Raw genomic sequence first — 17,982 nt, 5'->3', positions numbered from 1 at the left:
TGTCATATCTAGGGAACACAAACAAATCCAAAAATACAACTTGAAGAGAATAAATCTAAACCATATCTTCTTTTAAATTCCAGAAATGTTCAAAACTCATCATTCTCTGCTATTTACCTTTCCAACAATTGGATCAAAACCCCAGACCATGGTATTTATTTGCCTGGTATCTCTCATTTCGGAACAAAACATTCATATTCTGCCATGCAAACTCCACCAGTAAAAGATCAAATAATGGCTCAGGCTACCCAACTTAGAGGTGGTTGGGAAATTTCTTTGTTTTGTTGTTTACCTGGAAAAAAAAAGTTGAAAAAGAAAAAAAATGTTTTCATCTACAATTTTTGCTCATTGTTTTCAGTGTTTGGGGTTTGGTTCTTCAAAAGAAAAACAAACAAACAGAAATTTAGCAGAATATGGAAATTTTCACAAAATATTCCATTCAATTTAAAAAGCCATTTTGCTTCAAAAGAAGCACCTCAGTGAAAAAGTTTTCCCTAGCAGTATGCAGAGACCTAAGTGTTGTCATAACAGTTCAGATTATTTGCTCACCTTCTGTCACGCGTTAAATATAGGGGCAGAAAAATGCTTTCCTTCAGTGAAGAGTCCACTGCTGATGATGTTCATTATTTGATACTTTTGGGGATTTCCTTATTGCTCTTTAGTGTTTTTCACTCTTGTAGGTGCTGTGATATGATTGTGATTGGTGCGGGATACTTACCTGAATAGAAGTGACAAGGATAACACCAACATCTGTGTAACGCCATTGTCAGGGATCTAGTCACGCTCCCCGTGTTGGACACGTGTCAGAATGCTGTCAGGGGTTCCAAATGCTGAATGACATATGCTCTTAGCTTGCTGCTGCTGGGCCAAGTTTAGGCACTGTCCCTGGCTTTGGGACTCCAGGTTCAGAACTTTTGTCTGGCACCCCTCTTGCCAGATCCAATTGCCCAGGCCCTGAAACTAGCATCAGCTCCTCAGGCCTCCCCAGCAGCTCTTCTGCATTCCCCACAATGCCACTAAAGGTGTAAGCCCTCTGGTTTACAGTGAGAGCCAGCAGATGCACAGACAGACTTTGTACAGGATTCTAAAATCCCATTGCTCTTTCCTTAACAGCACGAGAGATACACAGAGCTATACGAAACAATCAACACACCGATCCACATTTCCCTGTCTCAGCTTTCTCCGCACCCTGGAGAGTTCTCTGGGCTTGGGTGTACAGGATCCTTTGTTGGTGGCTCATGACTTCTCTACCCCAGCCAGCCTTCTCTGACTTGGCTAGTCTGCAGCTAAACAGGACCTCCACTACAAAAGTTTCTCTGTGTCTTCTCCTCTCCTACCCAAAACTTCGTCTTCCTGTCTTAGCAAGTGTCTTGAATGTATATGTCCCCCTATCAAAACCTGGTTCCTTTGTTCTGCTCCTGGTGTTTTTCCAAATCCTTCATCACCAGCCCCCTTGCAACAATCTGGAGGAAGTAGCTTCTCCAAGCACCAGCCCACTTCCTCAGCATACCAATTGTTGAGTCAGAGTTCACCCATTAAGGTTAACAACTCTCCATTGCCCGGTAGGTACATCCTTCTGCCAGTGTTAGCAAGTGGTGTCCACATCCACTTAGAGGCATTCCTGGATACATCCATTTTATAACAACTTCATAGCATCAACCAGAATTCATAAATTGCACAGATAAATTCCCCAAATCATCACAGCCATAAACCATGACCGTATCGCTGTGAATGCAAATTTGGTATTGCTGGCCATATAAATATCTGCTTGTTTTGGAAATCCAGCTACATTTCAGTTTCAGATGCGAAAATATTTCAGGCGGACACAGTATTGCACACAGAAGCATTTTCTTTTATTAGTGGGTGCCGCAGAAATTAATTTGGGGAAGTTCCAAAGGCCTGTGTTTTGCATGAGGTCAGACTAGATGTTCACCATGGTACCTTTTGGCCTTGGAATCTATGAATGGTTGTATTTTTATTTCCTGATCTGTTTCTATCATTTCAAATAGGAAGGGGGGGAAAGATTGCTTTACCTTTAAGACTGATCTGCATGACCTTGAATCTCTGATATAACCTCTTCAGTCAGCCTTTTGGAGAGCTGGATGCAGATTGCATTCTCAGCAGTCAGTCACCATCTTCTTCACTTGTCTTCGTTCTCTCAGCAATGGTCCAGATGGCCTGCTTGGTTTTCCGTGCCTTGTATGTAGTACTAAAGAGCCTGTGTCTATTGTGATTCAGTATTTATCCTTCATGTGAGAAGGAGGCATCTCCCTTGGCACTTCGGCTGATAGGTGCTTGAAATAAGCCAAAGGGGAAAAGCTAATCATATCTATACTCTCCAGACAGTATCAGCAGAGGTGGGAATGGAGTCAACTTCTAAACTCAAAGGGAAAATTAAGGCGTGAGAAGAACTTCTAACTCAAAGGATGTCTTTGTTTTTATTAAGTAGATGAGATGACAGCTCAGGTAACTTTGAAGCAATAACTTACCAGACCATGAAGATAAGTTTAGTGGGGTGATCATACATATTTTCATAGAATCATAGAATATCAGGGTTGGAAGGGACCTAAGGAGGTCATCTAGTTCAACCCCCTGCTCAAAGCAGGACCAATCCCCAACTAAATCATTCATTGGCCCTATCCCTTTCTCAGTGGCTTCCCTGAGCACCTGGCCAGCATGTCAGTTAAGAAGAGCTCCCATCCTTCCCAATTAACAGACCTTTACCCAACCCCCTTTGGTGCCATGTCATGTCTCTGCACTTCCCTTCCCCTTCCAGCATGTGCATTGAGGTGGGAAGGTCATAACAGTGTGGTGGGGGGGGGGTCTCTGACAGCATCTCACAGGAGTTGAGAGTCTCAAGAAGTCACAAAGGAAGCTGGTGAGCAGCAATGAGAAGGGAAATGCAGAGATAGGACAGGGCAAACTGTGCCTCCCACCCATCACATCTACAGTGGGCACAGACGAGAGCTCAGCAAATCCATGAAGGTTATTTGTCTGTACCTGGAGGCTCCTCAAGACCGTGTGTTGATTTCTGTGTAAATCTTTCCAGTCTTTCTTTGGAGATTTGCTTTCTTCTCTCCTTTATGCTTTCTTGGCCTGGGATGCACACTTGGCCATCGCTTGGTATCATGACCTTTCACTCTGACTGACTCCTCACAGAATTGATGTTATATTCTTCATTTTTAATTGCTTCCTCCACAGATAGCAGACTTTTCCCTCTATCACAGTGGTCCCAAACTTTAACAACCTGTGAACCCCTTTCACTAAAATGTCAAGTCTCGCAACCCCCTCCTAAAAATGAATATTTCCAGGGATTTTCTCTTTTACCTGAGTATAAATTATAAAAACAGTGATCTTGGAAATATAAAAGTTGTTTTTATGACATGCTTATTACACACTATTTATTATTTATCATTACAGTATTTGTATAACATTATGAAAACGGCAACACTCTTCCAAGATCTCACTTTCATAGCTTGTATCACTTTGAATAAGCCTGTTATAAGATAAGGCTCTTATGTTTCATCAAGGAGTATCAGGTGTGAAACATCATGAAGGTATGTAAAAAGCCAACTCAAAGAGTCCCTCCTACACAAGCATTCAGGTCTTGAGCAGTCCAGGCAAGCAACGCACGTTACAACAAAGCTTAAACTTATTCTTCATAATAATTTTTAAAACAATACTAGCTGCCTATTTAATTTTAAAAACAGGAAAAAATATCCACCTCCCTTTCCATTTCTTATAAGGAGTTTTGAAGTTTAAATCTCCTCAGTGTGATAGATATGCTTGCTTTGATCTGCTGAGCTCTTGGAAGTCTAGGGGCTCCAGGCTGCCTCCCCTGTGCTGCCCAGAGTTCCTAGGGACAGCTCTGTCCGCCATTAGGGATTTTTTTCCTGAGAACCCCCTGTAACATTTTGCACACCCCCAGGGGTTCACGAACCCCACTTTGGGAACCTCTGTATCATATCATTGGATGTACAACATCTCCACGTCTTGCTTGATATTCATAATTTTATGCAGCCCCATGGTTTTATATTAATAATAATAATAATTAATAATTAATCATGTAATTATTATTGAGTGCATGAGTGCAGGCACTGGGCTAGATGGCCTCTCAAGGTCCCTTCCAGTCCTATGATTCTATTTTCTGTGACCGAACTCACTTATTTTTAACACTTGGGATTGGCCATCCTGCCAAAACCAAAAATAAAGCAGCAGCAGATCCTACCCAATGACAGACACAAAGACACTCTCATATACACACAGAAAGAAACACAACAAATCACACACACACAAACACACACAAACATACACACACACTAGGATTGCCAACCCCAACCATTCAAAAATCATGAGTCAGCCCCAAAAATCGCATGAGGTTGGTTGAAAATCATGAGATAAACAAAAGCCAAACAGAAATTGTAGGGTGCTTTTTATTTGCATTCTTGTTTCTGAGCCTTTCGGTGTATGTGGTCACATTTTCAAGCGTTCCACCACCGTTGTGATCGTGACTGCAGCAGGGTCACAGACAGAGTGAAATTCACCTGTAACAATGGCCAAGACAGATTCATGTCCCACTCACATCCCCCTTAAGCCTGAGGATTTTAGAGTATGTTTACACTGCAATCACAGGGTGTGACAGCAGCAGGGGTAGATATACCCACACTATCTTTTATCTAGCAAGCATAAGGACCAAAAGCCATGAAGCAGGAGCAGCACGGGCTGTACAAACCTGGCCCAGGACTCTGGGTACATACTTGGGTGGTTAGCCTGCTGTTGGCCAAGAGAAATGTTATACGTACTGCACACTATATTTATATGTATTACACATCACATGATAAACATTAGCACAAAGTTATGCTAAATTGTATTAGGTTCACTCTTGCTCCCTTGTGACAAGAGCTATATGTCCCACAATACACGGCAAGGCTAAACGGAGTGTTTGGCACTAGAGAATATAAATCCTGTCAAAATCAGGATATGTGAGTGTTCTACCCTGGTACAAGTTAAGGAATGCCTTCATGCCTCACTGGTTTGGAATGCTGTGTTCAAAAATAAGAGCTATAGGGTACATCATGGTACCAGAAAAAACAAAGTATAAAATCATGACTAGTGTGGACAAAGTAAATAAGGAAGTGTTATTTACTCCTTTGCATAACAGAAGAACCAGGGGGTTACCAAAGGAAATTAATAGGCAGCAGATTTAAAATAAACAAAAGGAAGTATTTTTCACACAACACACAGTCAACCTGTGGAACTCTTTGCCAGAGGATATCATTGTGATGTTGCACACCATATGATTTTATGAAAATATGCTAATGAGTGTGAATATAATGAACTGGAATATGCTTCATGCAAAAGGTCTCTTGTAAGGTATCATTACAAAGCTTATAATCTACTTAGTGTGTTCATCCTATTTGTATGAATGTATCATTCTTGTATCTGAAACTAGAAATATGAAATATAACTCTAAGGTCCTATTGTAATTATGCAAAGTGTGGACCATTAATGGTGGTTTGGAATCTTGATGACTCCCATTAACCAGGACAATTGGTTGTAAATGGCTCTGTTTACTTGTAAGCCTTTCTGTATACGTGGGTGCCAGCAAGTAGGTAATGAAGTCTTACAGTGACATGTGATCACTGGAATCCATCTTTAACATGGTGCTTTTCCATTTAGAAGGATGGATGGGAACCCAGAGAGAGATGAAGGATTCCCGCTTTGTGCCAAAGATATATAAGGGGATAGAACAGAAGAAAGAGGGTTCCAGTCATGAGCAGGCCCCTAGTTACCACCTGAGCTGGAGCTAACAAGAACTGTACCAGGGAAAGAATTGGGCCCAGACTAGGAAGGAGTACAATCTGTGAAAGAAGAACATCTCTGAGGGTGAGATTTTATCTGTAATCAGTTTCTTAATGTATTAGGCTTACACTTGCATGTTTTGTTTTATTTTGCTTGGTAATTTACTTTGTTCTGTCTGTTATTACTTGAAACCACTTAAATCCTACCTTATATACTTAATAAACTCACTTTTGGTATTAATTAACCCAGAGTAAGTGATGAATACCTGGGGCAGCAAACAGCTGTGCATATCTCTCTATCAGTGTTTTAGAGGGTGGACAATTTATGAGTTTACCCTGTATAAGCTTTATAAAGAGTAAAATTGATTTCTTTGGGATTTGGATCCCATTGGGAGCTGGGTGTCTGGGTACTGGAGAGAGGAGCACTTGTTAAGCTGTTTTCAGTTAAGTCTGCAGCTTTGGGGGTGTGGTTCAGACCATGGGTCTGTGTTGCAGCAGGCTTGCGTGTCTGGCTCAACAAGACAGTGTTCTGGAGTCCCAAACTGGCAGAGAAAATGGGCTCAGAGGTAGTCTCAGCACATCAGGTGACAGTCTCAAGGAGGTCTCTGTGACCGAACCTGTCACAATCATGAAGGCCAAGACTATACCAGGGTTCAAAAAAGAACTAGATATGTTCGTGGAGGATAGGTCCATCAATGACTATCAGCCAGGATGGACAGGGATGGTGTTCTTAGCCTCTGTTTGCCAGAAGCTGGGAATGGGCGAGAAGGGATGGATCATTTGATGACTGCCTGTTCTGTTCATTTCCTCTGGGGCCCCTGGCATTGGCCACTGTCAGGAGACAGGATACTGGGCTAGATGGACCTTTGGTCTGATCCAGTATGGCTGTTCTTATGCTCTTAAATAAAAAGCTGATTGGTGAATTCTTGTCTTGGGTGATCTATAGAGTTCTTGTAACTGGTATCTATCAATATAACTAATTCAGGGGTGGGGGCATACTTTGGGAGTGTACCTTCTGTGCAAGATGAACCGACATGGTACATGGAATAGTTTCCCAGAAGGATCAGTAACATAGTAACTCTTTCCGGTACTGCACTATTATTGACTTTTAGCAGTAAATTAAGGTATGTTTGGTTATTTGGTCTTCTAAACATTTATCATCATGAACTACACATGTGTTCAATCTTCTTCTTCTTTTGTTTGGCTGGTGTAGAGCAGCAACTACCATGTCCCCTGAGGTCGATCAAGCCAGATGACACCATCAGGAGTGACAGAATTTATTGCAGTGATGCCTCCTTCATATATATAAACTGGGCAGTAGGTGGTGATATGTTTGATGTTCTGTCATGGGGATCTGCCCCACCATGCTGGGGACTCCTTGATTTTCCATTTGTGCATTAGATATCTGCATCTACCATGGTTGGTTCGGATTCGGTTCAGAGTTGACCAAGATGTTTGTGTTCAATCAATTGGCTGTACTATTAGCACCACGCTGAAGTGCATGTTATTGTGGCTTCCCTTGGTACTAATGCTAGCTAGATTAGAGCTAACACTGGTATGTTGACATGTGATGATGATGATGATGATGATGATGATGATGATGATGATGTTTTGTATTGGTCATGGACCAAGATACCATTGTGCTAGGTGCTGTACAAACATATAACAAAAAGATTATCCCTAACCAAGGAGCTTTCAATGTAAGTACAAGACAAGAGACAACAGATGGATACAGATAGGCCAGCAGGGGAGTACAAGGAAACAATGAGATAATATTGGTCAGCATCATAGGTAGTGGTCTCAGCTCCCCAGTTTCCTGTCATCACGTTTTTTGCAGATATTACGGTAAAGGGGATTTTAAAGCAGGAATGTGAAGGAGGATAATGAGGTTGCTTTGTGGATGTTTATGGGGGCTCCCCCAGGCAAGAGGGACAGCATGGGAGAAAACATGAAGCTGCTTGTTTAAAAACTTAATAAGAGGGCAATGGAGGCTGGCATTGATGGGCTGATCAGAGGTGGGAGTCGACATCTTGATAGTGTCAGGCTGGAGGGAGGTTACCAGTGGAGTTCCTCAAGGTTCGGTTTTGGGTCCTATTTTATTTAATCTATTCATTACTGACCTCGGAACCAAATGTAGGAGTGGGCTGATAAAGTTTGCGGATGACACAAAGTTGGGAGGTATTGCTAATTCGGAGAAGGATCGGGATATCCTGCAGGGAGATTTAGATGACCTTGTAAACTGGAATAATAGTAATAAGATGAAATTTAATAGTGAGAAGTGTAAGGTTATGCATTTAGGGATAACTAACAAGAATTTTAGTTATAAGCTGGGGACGCATCGGTTGGAAGTAATGGAAGAGGAGAAGGACCTCGGAGTCCTGGTTGATCGCAGGATGACTATGAGTCGGCAATGTGACGGGGCCGTGAAAAAAGCTAATGCGGTCTTGGGATGCATTAGGTGAGGTATTTCTAGTAGGGATAGGGAGGTGCTGGTTCCGTTATACAAGGCACTGGTGAGACCTCATTTGGAGTACTGTGTGCAGTTCTGGTCTCCCATGTTTAAAAAGGATGAAATCAAACTGGAACGGGTACAGAGAAGGGCCACTAGGATGATCCGAGGAATGGAAAATCTGTCATATGAAAGGAGACTCAAGGAGCTCGGTTTGTTTACCTTAACCAAAAGAAGGCTGAGGGGGGATATGATTGCTCTCTTTAAATATATCAGAGGGATAAATATCAGGGAGGGAGAGGAATTATTTCAGCTCAGTACTAATGTGGACACTAGAACGAATGGATATAAACTGGCCGTCGGGAAGTTTAGGCTTGAAATTAGACAAAGGTTTCTAACCATCAGAGGGGTGAAGTTTTGGAATAGCCTTCCGAGGGAAACAGTGGGTGCGAAAGACCTCTCTGGCTTTAAGATCAAGCTTGATAAGTTTATGGAGGGGATGGTTTGATGGGATACAGTGATTTTAGTCAATAGGTCGATAATAATGGTCAATGACGGGATATTAAAAGTTACTACAGAGAACTTTTCCAGGCGGTCTGGCTAGAGAATCTTGCCTGCAATGCTCGGGGATCAGCTGATCACCATATTTGGGGTCGGGAAGGAATTTTCCTCCAGGGTAGATTGGCAGAGGCTCTGGAGGTTTTTCACCATCCTCCGCAGCATGGGGCAGGGGTCGCTTGCTGGAGGATTCTGAGCGACTAGAAGTCTTTAAATAATGATTTGGGAGGTCTACAGCTAAGTTAAGGGAGAGAATTCTTCCAGGAGTGGGTGGGTCAGGTTTTGTGGCCTGCATCATGCGGGAGGTCAGACTAGATGATCATAATGGTCCCTTCTGACCTTAGAGTCTATGAGTCTAAAGAAAGATGGGGATAGGCCAGGAAGGGTCTTGAAAATGAAGACCAATAGATTATGTTTGATGTGATGGAGAATAGGGAGCCTATGAATGGATGCAAAGAGAAGGGCGACATGGTCCAAGACATGAACTAGGAAAAGTGTTCTCAGGAAGAGCTACTCTGCTTACCAACTGGCCTCATGTAACTTGCATGACCTTCAACTTGAGAGCAGATTTCAGTTGTGACCCATTATAGAGTGCATCATAGTAATCTGCTTTGGAGCTTACCAAGTTATAGAGGGGTCCACACCTCAGAAGAGGGGTCCCTACCTCCAGTTCTGAACTCAGGTAACAACTGGTAGGCACATTCCCTCAGTTAACCAAGGGAAGGATGGTCTTGTGGTTCAGGAGACTTGGAGGAGACTTGAGAGACCAGCTCTGCCAAAGATTCACTTGTGACCTTAGGCAAGTTATATAGGGCCAGACTTTTAAAGGTACTTTGGTGCCTAATGAAATTTTCAAAAGCATCTAGCTGCTTAACAATGGGTGATTTCAATGGGTGTTACGTGCATAGGTATTTTTGAAAATCCCTTTAGGCACCTAGATACCTTTAACAATCTGGTCCTACATGCCTATCTGCATCTTTAGCTGCCTAAATACCTTTGTAGACATGGTCCAAGGATAATTTTGAAAATGGGACTTGGGATTCTAAGTCACTTAGTTGCTTTGGACAATTTTAACCTTAGGCAAAAAATGTCTAAAGCAAGAAAATACATATGGGCGCCTAAATCCTCATTTATGTGTTTGAGGATTAGAATTTCAAAAGCATTTCAAATTTGTGACAAAATTAATCTTTTTTCCCTCATCAGAATTTCACCTTTTTTCATCAATGTTTTGAAATACAACATTTTCAACCAGAAAAATAGGACAAGTTTTTCATGCCCACAAGCATGAAAAATTATCTATTTCTTTGAATTGGCATTTCAAATTGATGGAAAATGTCAGTAACAAAATGTGAAACTCCAAACATTTCAACTAGCTGTAAACTGACCAGGTGGTGAGTGAGGGTGATGGAAAGAAGGACCTGTTTATCTTAGCAGTTCTCCTCTCTCCTTTACTTTCCTTTTGAGGATTGAAGTCTATTCCTTTGGCTGTTTGTACAGTCTAGAGAATAAGCATGTTATTAACATTCCCCTTCTCATTAATTTTGAAAACTCAGCAGCAAAAGAGTCAAGATGCACCTTCCTATTGGAAGGATAAATATTGAGTTAGGAAAGGCATTCGTTTGCTGTCACTGGATATAACACAAGACGTACCACGTGGGACAAGAGAATCAGGTCTCATTTCTGAGAGAATTGAAGCACATGAGATAGATGGGGAGTCCAGACAGCCTGCAGAAATGTGATACTGAGTGAAGGCGTCAGATCAGGGTTTAAATATTGTGTCCATCATTCTGAAAGGTAAAGTAACCATTTAATAACTCCTTTTATTTGCAAATATGAGAATCAGATATGGAAATGAAGCTTAGGCATTAAGTGATCTTGTTCATCCACTACCACCACCCCGCCCCAGAGCAGGATTTTATCGTATTGTTGCACTTCCTTCACAAGCCTGCTGAGGCCCTGGATAGATATGATTATATGGTAAACAGCTGTAAAGGGTTTCAGTCTCCAATGAAAATTTCAGCCTTAAGCATTGATAGATTCCAAGGCCAGAAGGGGCCATTGTGAGCATCTAGCCTGACCTCCTGCATAACGCAGGCCATAGAACTTTCCCAAAAATAATTCCTAGAGCAGATCTTGTAGATAAACATCCAATCTTGATTTTAAAATTACCAGTGATGGAGAATCCACCATGACCCGTGGTAAATTGTTCTACTGGTTAATTACTCTCACTGTTAAAAATTTACACCTTATTTCCAGTCTGAATTTGTCTAGCCTCAAATTCCAGCAACTGGATAGTGTTAGACCTTTCTCTGCTAAGTTGGAGAGCCCATTATTACGTATTTGTTCCCCACATAGGTATTTACAGACTGTCATCATGTCACCTCTTAACCTTCTCTTTGTTAAGCTAAATAGATTGAGCTCCTTGAGTCTATCTCTATAAAGCAGGTTTTCTAATCCTTTAATCATTCTCAGGGCTCTTCTCTGAACCCTCTCCAATTTGTCAACATCTTTCTTGCACTGTGGGCAACAGAACTGGACACAGGATTCCAGCAGTGGTCACACCAGTGCCAAATACAGAGGTAAAATAACCTCTCTACTCCTACTCAAGATTCCCCTATTTATGCATCCAAGGATTGCATTAGCCCTTTTGGCCACAGCACTGCACTGGGGGCACATCTGCACTTGATTATCCACCACCACCCCAATCTTTTTCTGAGTCAGTCCTTCCCAGGATACAGCCCCATATCCTGTAAGTATGGCCGCCATTCTTTGTTCCTAGATGCATATATTTACATTTAGCCATATTAAAATGCAAATTGCTTGTGCCCAGTTTACCAAGTGATCCAGATCATTCTGTATCAGTGGCTTTTCCTCTTCTTATTTACCACTCCCCCAATTTTTTTTTTCGCCTGAAAACTTTCTCAGTGAAGATTTTATGTTTTCTTCCACTGATGAAGCTGAAAACTGTCTTCACTTCCCTCTAAACCAAGTCAGGTTTTTTTTTAGCTAATACCTATTTCTTCCTTAAGTGTGTCTTGTTGGGTGACTAGTAAAGCATCCTTAAATGATTCCCAATTATCATTCATATTTTTCTAACTAAATCATTCCTCCCAGCTGATTTGGCTCATAACTGTTTTCAACTTTGTGCAGTTGGACCTTTTAAAGCCCCAAGTATACATATATATGACTGCTCTAGACGTTATTCTTTTTGCACATTGTATGTGTGGTTAAGTCATGATCACTTGTACTTAAGTTACCATGAATTTTTAGTTCTGTGATCAGTTCCTCTTTATCTGTCAAGACAAGATCTAATATAGAATTCCCCCATATAGGATTCAACACCTTTTGCATTCGGGAATTATCATCTATAATGTTTAGAAATTCAAGGGATGTTTTAGCATGAGACCTGCAGCAAATGTCACTCAAATTGGAGTCCCCTGTGATCATTCATTTTTTTCCTTACACATTGTAGACAGCTGGGTCATTCTGTTCAGTGGGAGTCAGGCCCATGCTGTGCTTAGGCATTTTTGTCAATCCCACTAGGCTCCTATCGGCCCCTTTAGGTACCTAAATACCTTTGAAAAGCTGGCCATAGGAGCCTAACTCCCTTAGGCTCCTTTGAAATTCCTAGTCAGGGAGAGAAATATTTGCTCCTGGGGGCTGAAGACTTTTGAAAATCTAGTCACTTCTTTAGGTGATTCCACTCTCATTCTCATGCTCTTTCTCTTTTAGGTTGTTTTATTATTATTATTATTTATTATACAAATCACTGTAGAATCTATGTCCTGACAAACTAATCTTCAGCTTCGGACATCTCTGATTATGTCTGGGAGAAATCATTGATATCCCACCTGAAGCAGAAAAGGCAGGCACAAGAATGGCTGAAAGAAACAAATGGGTGGTGATAGCAGGAAGGAAACTAGATCTGCAAATCCTCATTGAAGAAAGAAAAGAATGGCTCAAGCCCAACTCTCTGCTGATTCTCTGATACAAAACAGCTATAGCCATGATGACAGAGAACTGGGTTTTTTTTACTTAAACTGAAGGGAAAATGGGTGCATTAAAAACTGTGCATAACATCTTTGGAAACTATGACCTATTTTTTACTGGCTCAGAGGAAGCAATGGGATTGGGTGTAAATCAGGAGTAACTCCATTGAAGCTCTTCATCTGAAACATCTAGTACTGACCACTCATGGGGATGTGTTGTAGTTCATGATTTATGGCATTAACTGACCAACTCTACTCGGAAGGTATGACAGTCTGTAACCCTATATTGACCCCTTTTAAAGGACTACGATAAATCTTGTACAAAGTAGGCCTTGTGAGGTATCGTTTGTAAACTCATAATCTGCTGATTATTATTGTCTTGGTAAAATATGTGGGGTAGCATTGTATGTAGGGTTATAAGATTACACTGTATGATGTTACCAAGACATGTTCCAACATATTATGGAGGACAGTCACAAACCAGTTCCAGAGACAAAAGGCTAGCCAAGAGCTCAGCCAGGTGTCCACAGGATCAAATGGGCCATCAACAGATTAAGTGGCCACTTTTTGGCAGGAGAGAGGATGTCGGCAAAAAAACTACATTTTGAAAAAGAAGCAGCTTAAGCTTCTTGTCCACACAAACTTTCTGTCTTCTGAACCTGAACGGGAGATGATTCTTGTTCAAGAGACATAACAATACAAGGTGAGAGCAGACAACCAAAATCATCTCTCCCTTTCTCTCTTCCAACAGCATCAGCAATACCTGAAGAACAAAGGAGCAGAATTGGACTTGGGGAGGGATCCTGACTGAAAGATTCAGCCAGTAAGACTGTTGCAACTTGTGGTGAGAGAGACCTTTGTTTTGAATTCACTTAGCTTGTTAAGTTAAATATTAGTTTTGTTTTACCTTTTTCATAGATTCATAGATTCATAGATTCTAGGACTGGAAGGGACCTCGAGAGGTCATCAAGTCCAGTCCCCTGCCCGCATGGCAGGACCACATACTGTCTAGACCATTCCTGATAGACATTTATCTAACTTACTCTTAAATATCTCCAGAGATGGAGATTCCACATCCTCCCTAGGCAATTTATTCCAGTGTTTAACCACCCTGACAGTTAGGAACTTTTTCCTAATGTCCAACCTAGACCTCCCTTGCTGCAGTTTAAGCCCATTGCTTCTTGTTCTATCCTTAGAGGCTAAGGTGAACAAGTTTTCTCCCTCCTCCTTATGACACCCTTTTAGATATCTGAAAACTGCTATCATGTCCCCTCTCAGTCTTCTCTTTTCCAAACTAAATAAACCCAATTCTTTCAGCCTTCCTTCATAGGTCATGTTCTCAAGACCTTTAATCATTCTTGTTGCTCTTCTCTGGACCCTTTCCAATTTCTCCACATCTTTCTTGAAATGCAGTGCCCAGAACTGGACACAATACTCCAGCTGAGGCCTAACCAGAGCAGAGTAGAGCGGAAGAATGACTTCTCGTGTCTTGCTCACAACACACCTGTTAATACATCTCAGAATCATGTTTGCTTTTTTTGCAACAGCATCACACTGTTGACTCATATTTAGCTTGTGGTCCACTATAACCCCTAGATCCCTTTCTGCCATACTCCTTCCTAGACAGTCTCTTCCCATTCTGTATGTGTGAAACTGATTTTTTCTTCCTAAGTGGAGCACTTTGCATTTGTCTTTGTTAAACTTCATCCTGTTTAACTCAGACCATTTCTCCAATTTGTCCAGATCATTTTGAATTATGACCCTGTCCTCCAAAGCAGTTGCAATCCCTCCCAGTTTGGTATCATCTGCAAACTTAATACACGTACTATCTATGCCAATATCTAAGTCGTTAATGAAGATATTGAACAGAGCCGGTCCCAAAACGGACCCCTGCAGAACCCCACTCATTATGCCTTTCCAGCAGGATTGGGAACCATTAATAACAACTCTCTGAGTATGGTTATCCAGCCAGTTATGCACCCACCTTATAGTAGCCCCATCTAAATTGTATTTGCCTAGTTTATCGATATTTATTTCTTTGTAACCATTCCTGAGCTGTATGCCTCATTACTTGTAATTAAGGCTACATTTTAGTCACTGGTATTTTTAGTAAAAGTCATATACAGGTCATGGGCGACAAAAATTCACGGCCCATGACCTGTCCATGACTTGTACTATATACCCCTGACTAAATATGGGTGCTCTGGGGGGGTGGCCTGGGGATGGCCTGGGTGCTCTGGGGGTGCCAGCCAGGGACCTCTGCTGCTGCTGTGGGGGGTTGGCGGGCTCCCTACCTGGCTCCAGCTCCCTGGAAGCGGTGACATGTCCCTCAGCTCCTAGGCAGAGGCACAGCCAGGGGGATACGCGTGCTGCCTCCACCCTGAGCGCTGGCTCCGCAGCTCCCATTGGCTGGGAACCATGGCCAATGGGAGCCGCAGGGGCAGCACCTGCAGGGGGAGGCAGTGTGCAGAGCCGCCTGGCTGCGCCTCCACCTAGGAGCCAAGGGAGGGACATGTCGCCGCTTCCAGAGATCCTCATAAGGTAAGCGCTGCCCAGAATCCACAAACCCTTCCATGCCCCAACCCCCTGCACTAGCCTTCAGCCCCCTCCCACACTCTAACACCTGCTGCTGCTGAGGGGGGGGAGCGTGATGGCTCGAGACTCCCGCAGCAGCGGGCGGTGCGGCTGGTCACGGGGCTGCCCGAGCTACTCATGCGGCCCCCAGGCCAGTCGCACCGGCCAATGCAGATGTCACAGAGGTCCTGGAAAGTCATGGAATCCACGACGTCTGTGACCTCCATGACCAAATCACAGCCTTATCTGTAATGACTTAAAATCTATCTTGCTGTGGTTAATAAATTTGTTTTATTATTTTATCTAAACCAATGTATTTGGATTGAAGTGTTTGGCAACTCCATTTTAGATAACGGGATTTGAGTGTATCAGTTTCATAGAATCATAGAAGATTAGGGTTGGAAGAGACCTCAGGAGGTCATCTAGTCCAACCCCCTGCTCAAAGCAGGACAACCCCAACCAAATCATCCCAGCCAGGGCTTTGTCAAGCCAGGCCTTAAAAACCTCTAAGGATGGAGATTCCACCACCTCCACCTTTCTATTGATGAAGTGACAGACTTTATATGAGCTTATCTAGAAGGAGAGAGCTGGGCTGTACAAGACGCACATTTCTGGGGGGAAGTCAGGGACTGGGAGTTTGCAGGTGTTCTGAAGTGTAATTCAAGAGTGGCTGGTTATAGCAGTCGTACAATATAGCTGGGAGTGATTTACATGCTGGAGATTGTGTGTGAACAGACTAGGTGTGGTGGCATTCACAGTGAAGTAGTGTAAAAGGTACCCCAGATTGGAGAATGGAGGGGACACAGCTGTTCAACAGTCCGGACTGTACCCTGGGGAATGTCACGGAAGGAAAAATGAATATTGACTTTAGAGTTTGGGATTGTAAAAATTGTCTAAGGCAGTTGAGTACTCATATTCCACTGTGAGGAGATAGGACACCAAAGAAGATGAAAGAGTTTGGATGGCACCAGCCAGGTGTGTGGATAAACAGAGCATCTGCTTGAACTCTCACAAGAGGAGATTGGTTACCAGAATTATAATGAATTTGTATCGTGGGAATATCAGACATTCAAACTGCTGGGAGCCAAATACATGGTTGGTTAAAATGTCAAGATACAGGAAAGTTCACCTTTCTGATCTGGGGTCTTGACCCACCTATTGGGAAAGTAAATAGCCCAGCACTTGGGTAAAGAACCCAGATCCCAGAAGAAAGGTGAGGATTTTGGTATTCCTGGGATTAAATAAAAGATGCTTGGCTAAAATTTAAAAGTATCTCCTTAAATTTAAATGGCTGAGATTATTTTCTTTCCCCTAGATGCAATCAGCGGCAAACACTGAGTGGGGAAATCAATCGATAATCACAGAATTCATCTTCCTGGGATTTGAGAATATTCAGGAACTGCAGTTTCTTCTCTTCCTGGTATTTCTAGTGATCTACATTGTGACCGTGATCGTGAACGTGCTCATCATCGCCCTAGTTATGGCTGCTCAGCACCTTCACACCCCCATGTACTTCTTCCTGGGGAATTTGGCCTGCTTGGAGACCTGCTACACCTCCATCATCCTGCCCAGGCTGCTGGCCAGTCTCCTGACTGGGGACAGAACCATCTCTGTCATGGGCTGTATTACACAAATGTATTTTTTTGGTTCTTTGGCAGCTACAGAATGTTACCTCCTCGCAGCAATGTCTTATGATCGGTATCTGGCAATATGTAAACCACTGCATTATGCAACCTGTATGACAGGCAGGTTCTGCCTTCAGCTCACAGCTGGGTCTTGGATAAGTGCATTACTGGCTATGAGCATAATAGTATGGTTCGTGTCACAGTTAACTTTCTGTGGCCCCAATGAAATTGACCATTTCTTTTTTGAGCTCACCCCAGTGGTAAAACTCTCCTGCAGTGACACCAACGTCGTAGAATTTATAACGTTCCTATTTGCCTATTTTTTCACTCTGCCCCCATTTCTATTAACCATTATCTCCTATGTTCTTATTATACCCACCATCCTGAGAATCTCTTCCATCACTGGAAAGCAAAAGGCATTTTCCACCTGCTCCTCTCACCTCATAGTTGTTACAATTTTCTACAGGACACTAATAATTGTCTATGTGTTACCGAAAAACAACACACTCAGAGATTTAAACAAATTGTTTTCTGTCTTCTACACTGTCTTAACTCCTATGGTCAATCCCCTTATATATAGCCTGAGAAACAAAGATGTAAAGCAGGCTCTGAAAAAATATGCCAGTATGTTTTTGGCTTTCCCAAGAATTCAGACAATCAGAGCTAATCAATTCAGGATAACATCAAGTTGAAAGAACCCAGCTTATATTTAAACAAAAAAATGACAATTTTTCAGAAACTAAATTGTTCAGAAAAAAATTAGTTCATTTGTTTTTGAAATTTTCTTCTTTCTTTTTTCCATTGGAACTTGCCATGAGAATTTGTTGTTTTTGTTTGTTTGTTTGTTTTATCTTTATTTTTCACTTTTTCACTTCTTTTTTTCCCCTTTCTTCCCCCTTTTCCCCTAAATCCCCCTTTTCATTGGCAAAATAGGAAAAAGAAAAACATGGGGAAGGGGAATAAAGGGGAAAGGAAAGGGAAAAATC

The 17,982-nt window shown here is 42.2% G+C and overlaps 1 protein-coding gene across 1 annotated transcript; it reads left to right on the top strand.

The window, feature by feature from the left end:
- The first annotated feature begins 16,686 nt into the window (after positions 1-16,686).
- Positions 16,687-17,688, top strand: LOC117886021 (olfactory receptor 6B1-like). Its single transcript, XM_034787655.1, has one exon. The coding sequence runs from the start codon at positions 16,687-16,689 to the stop codon at positions 17,686-17,688; it is 1,002 nt and encodes a 333-aa protein (XP_034643546.1).
- The last annotated feature ends 294 nt before the right edge of the window (positions 17,689-17,982 follow it).

The sequence above is a fragment of the Trachemys scripta genome, chromosome 12 (genome assembly GCF_013100865.1).
Source record: "Trachemys scripta elegans isolate TJP31775 chromosome 12, CAS_Tse_1.0, whole genome shotgun sequence".
Classification (NCBI taxonomy): domain Eukaryota; kingdom Metazoa; phylum Chordata; order Testudines; family Emydidae; genus Trachemys; species Trachemys scripta.
Note: the sequence above shows the minus strand (reverse complement) of the source record. Positions and strands in the feature narration are given on the sequence as shown.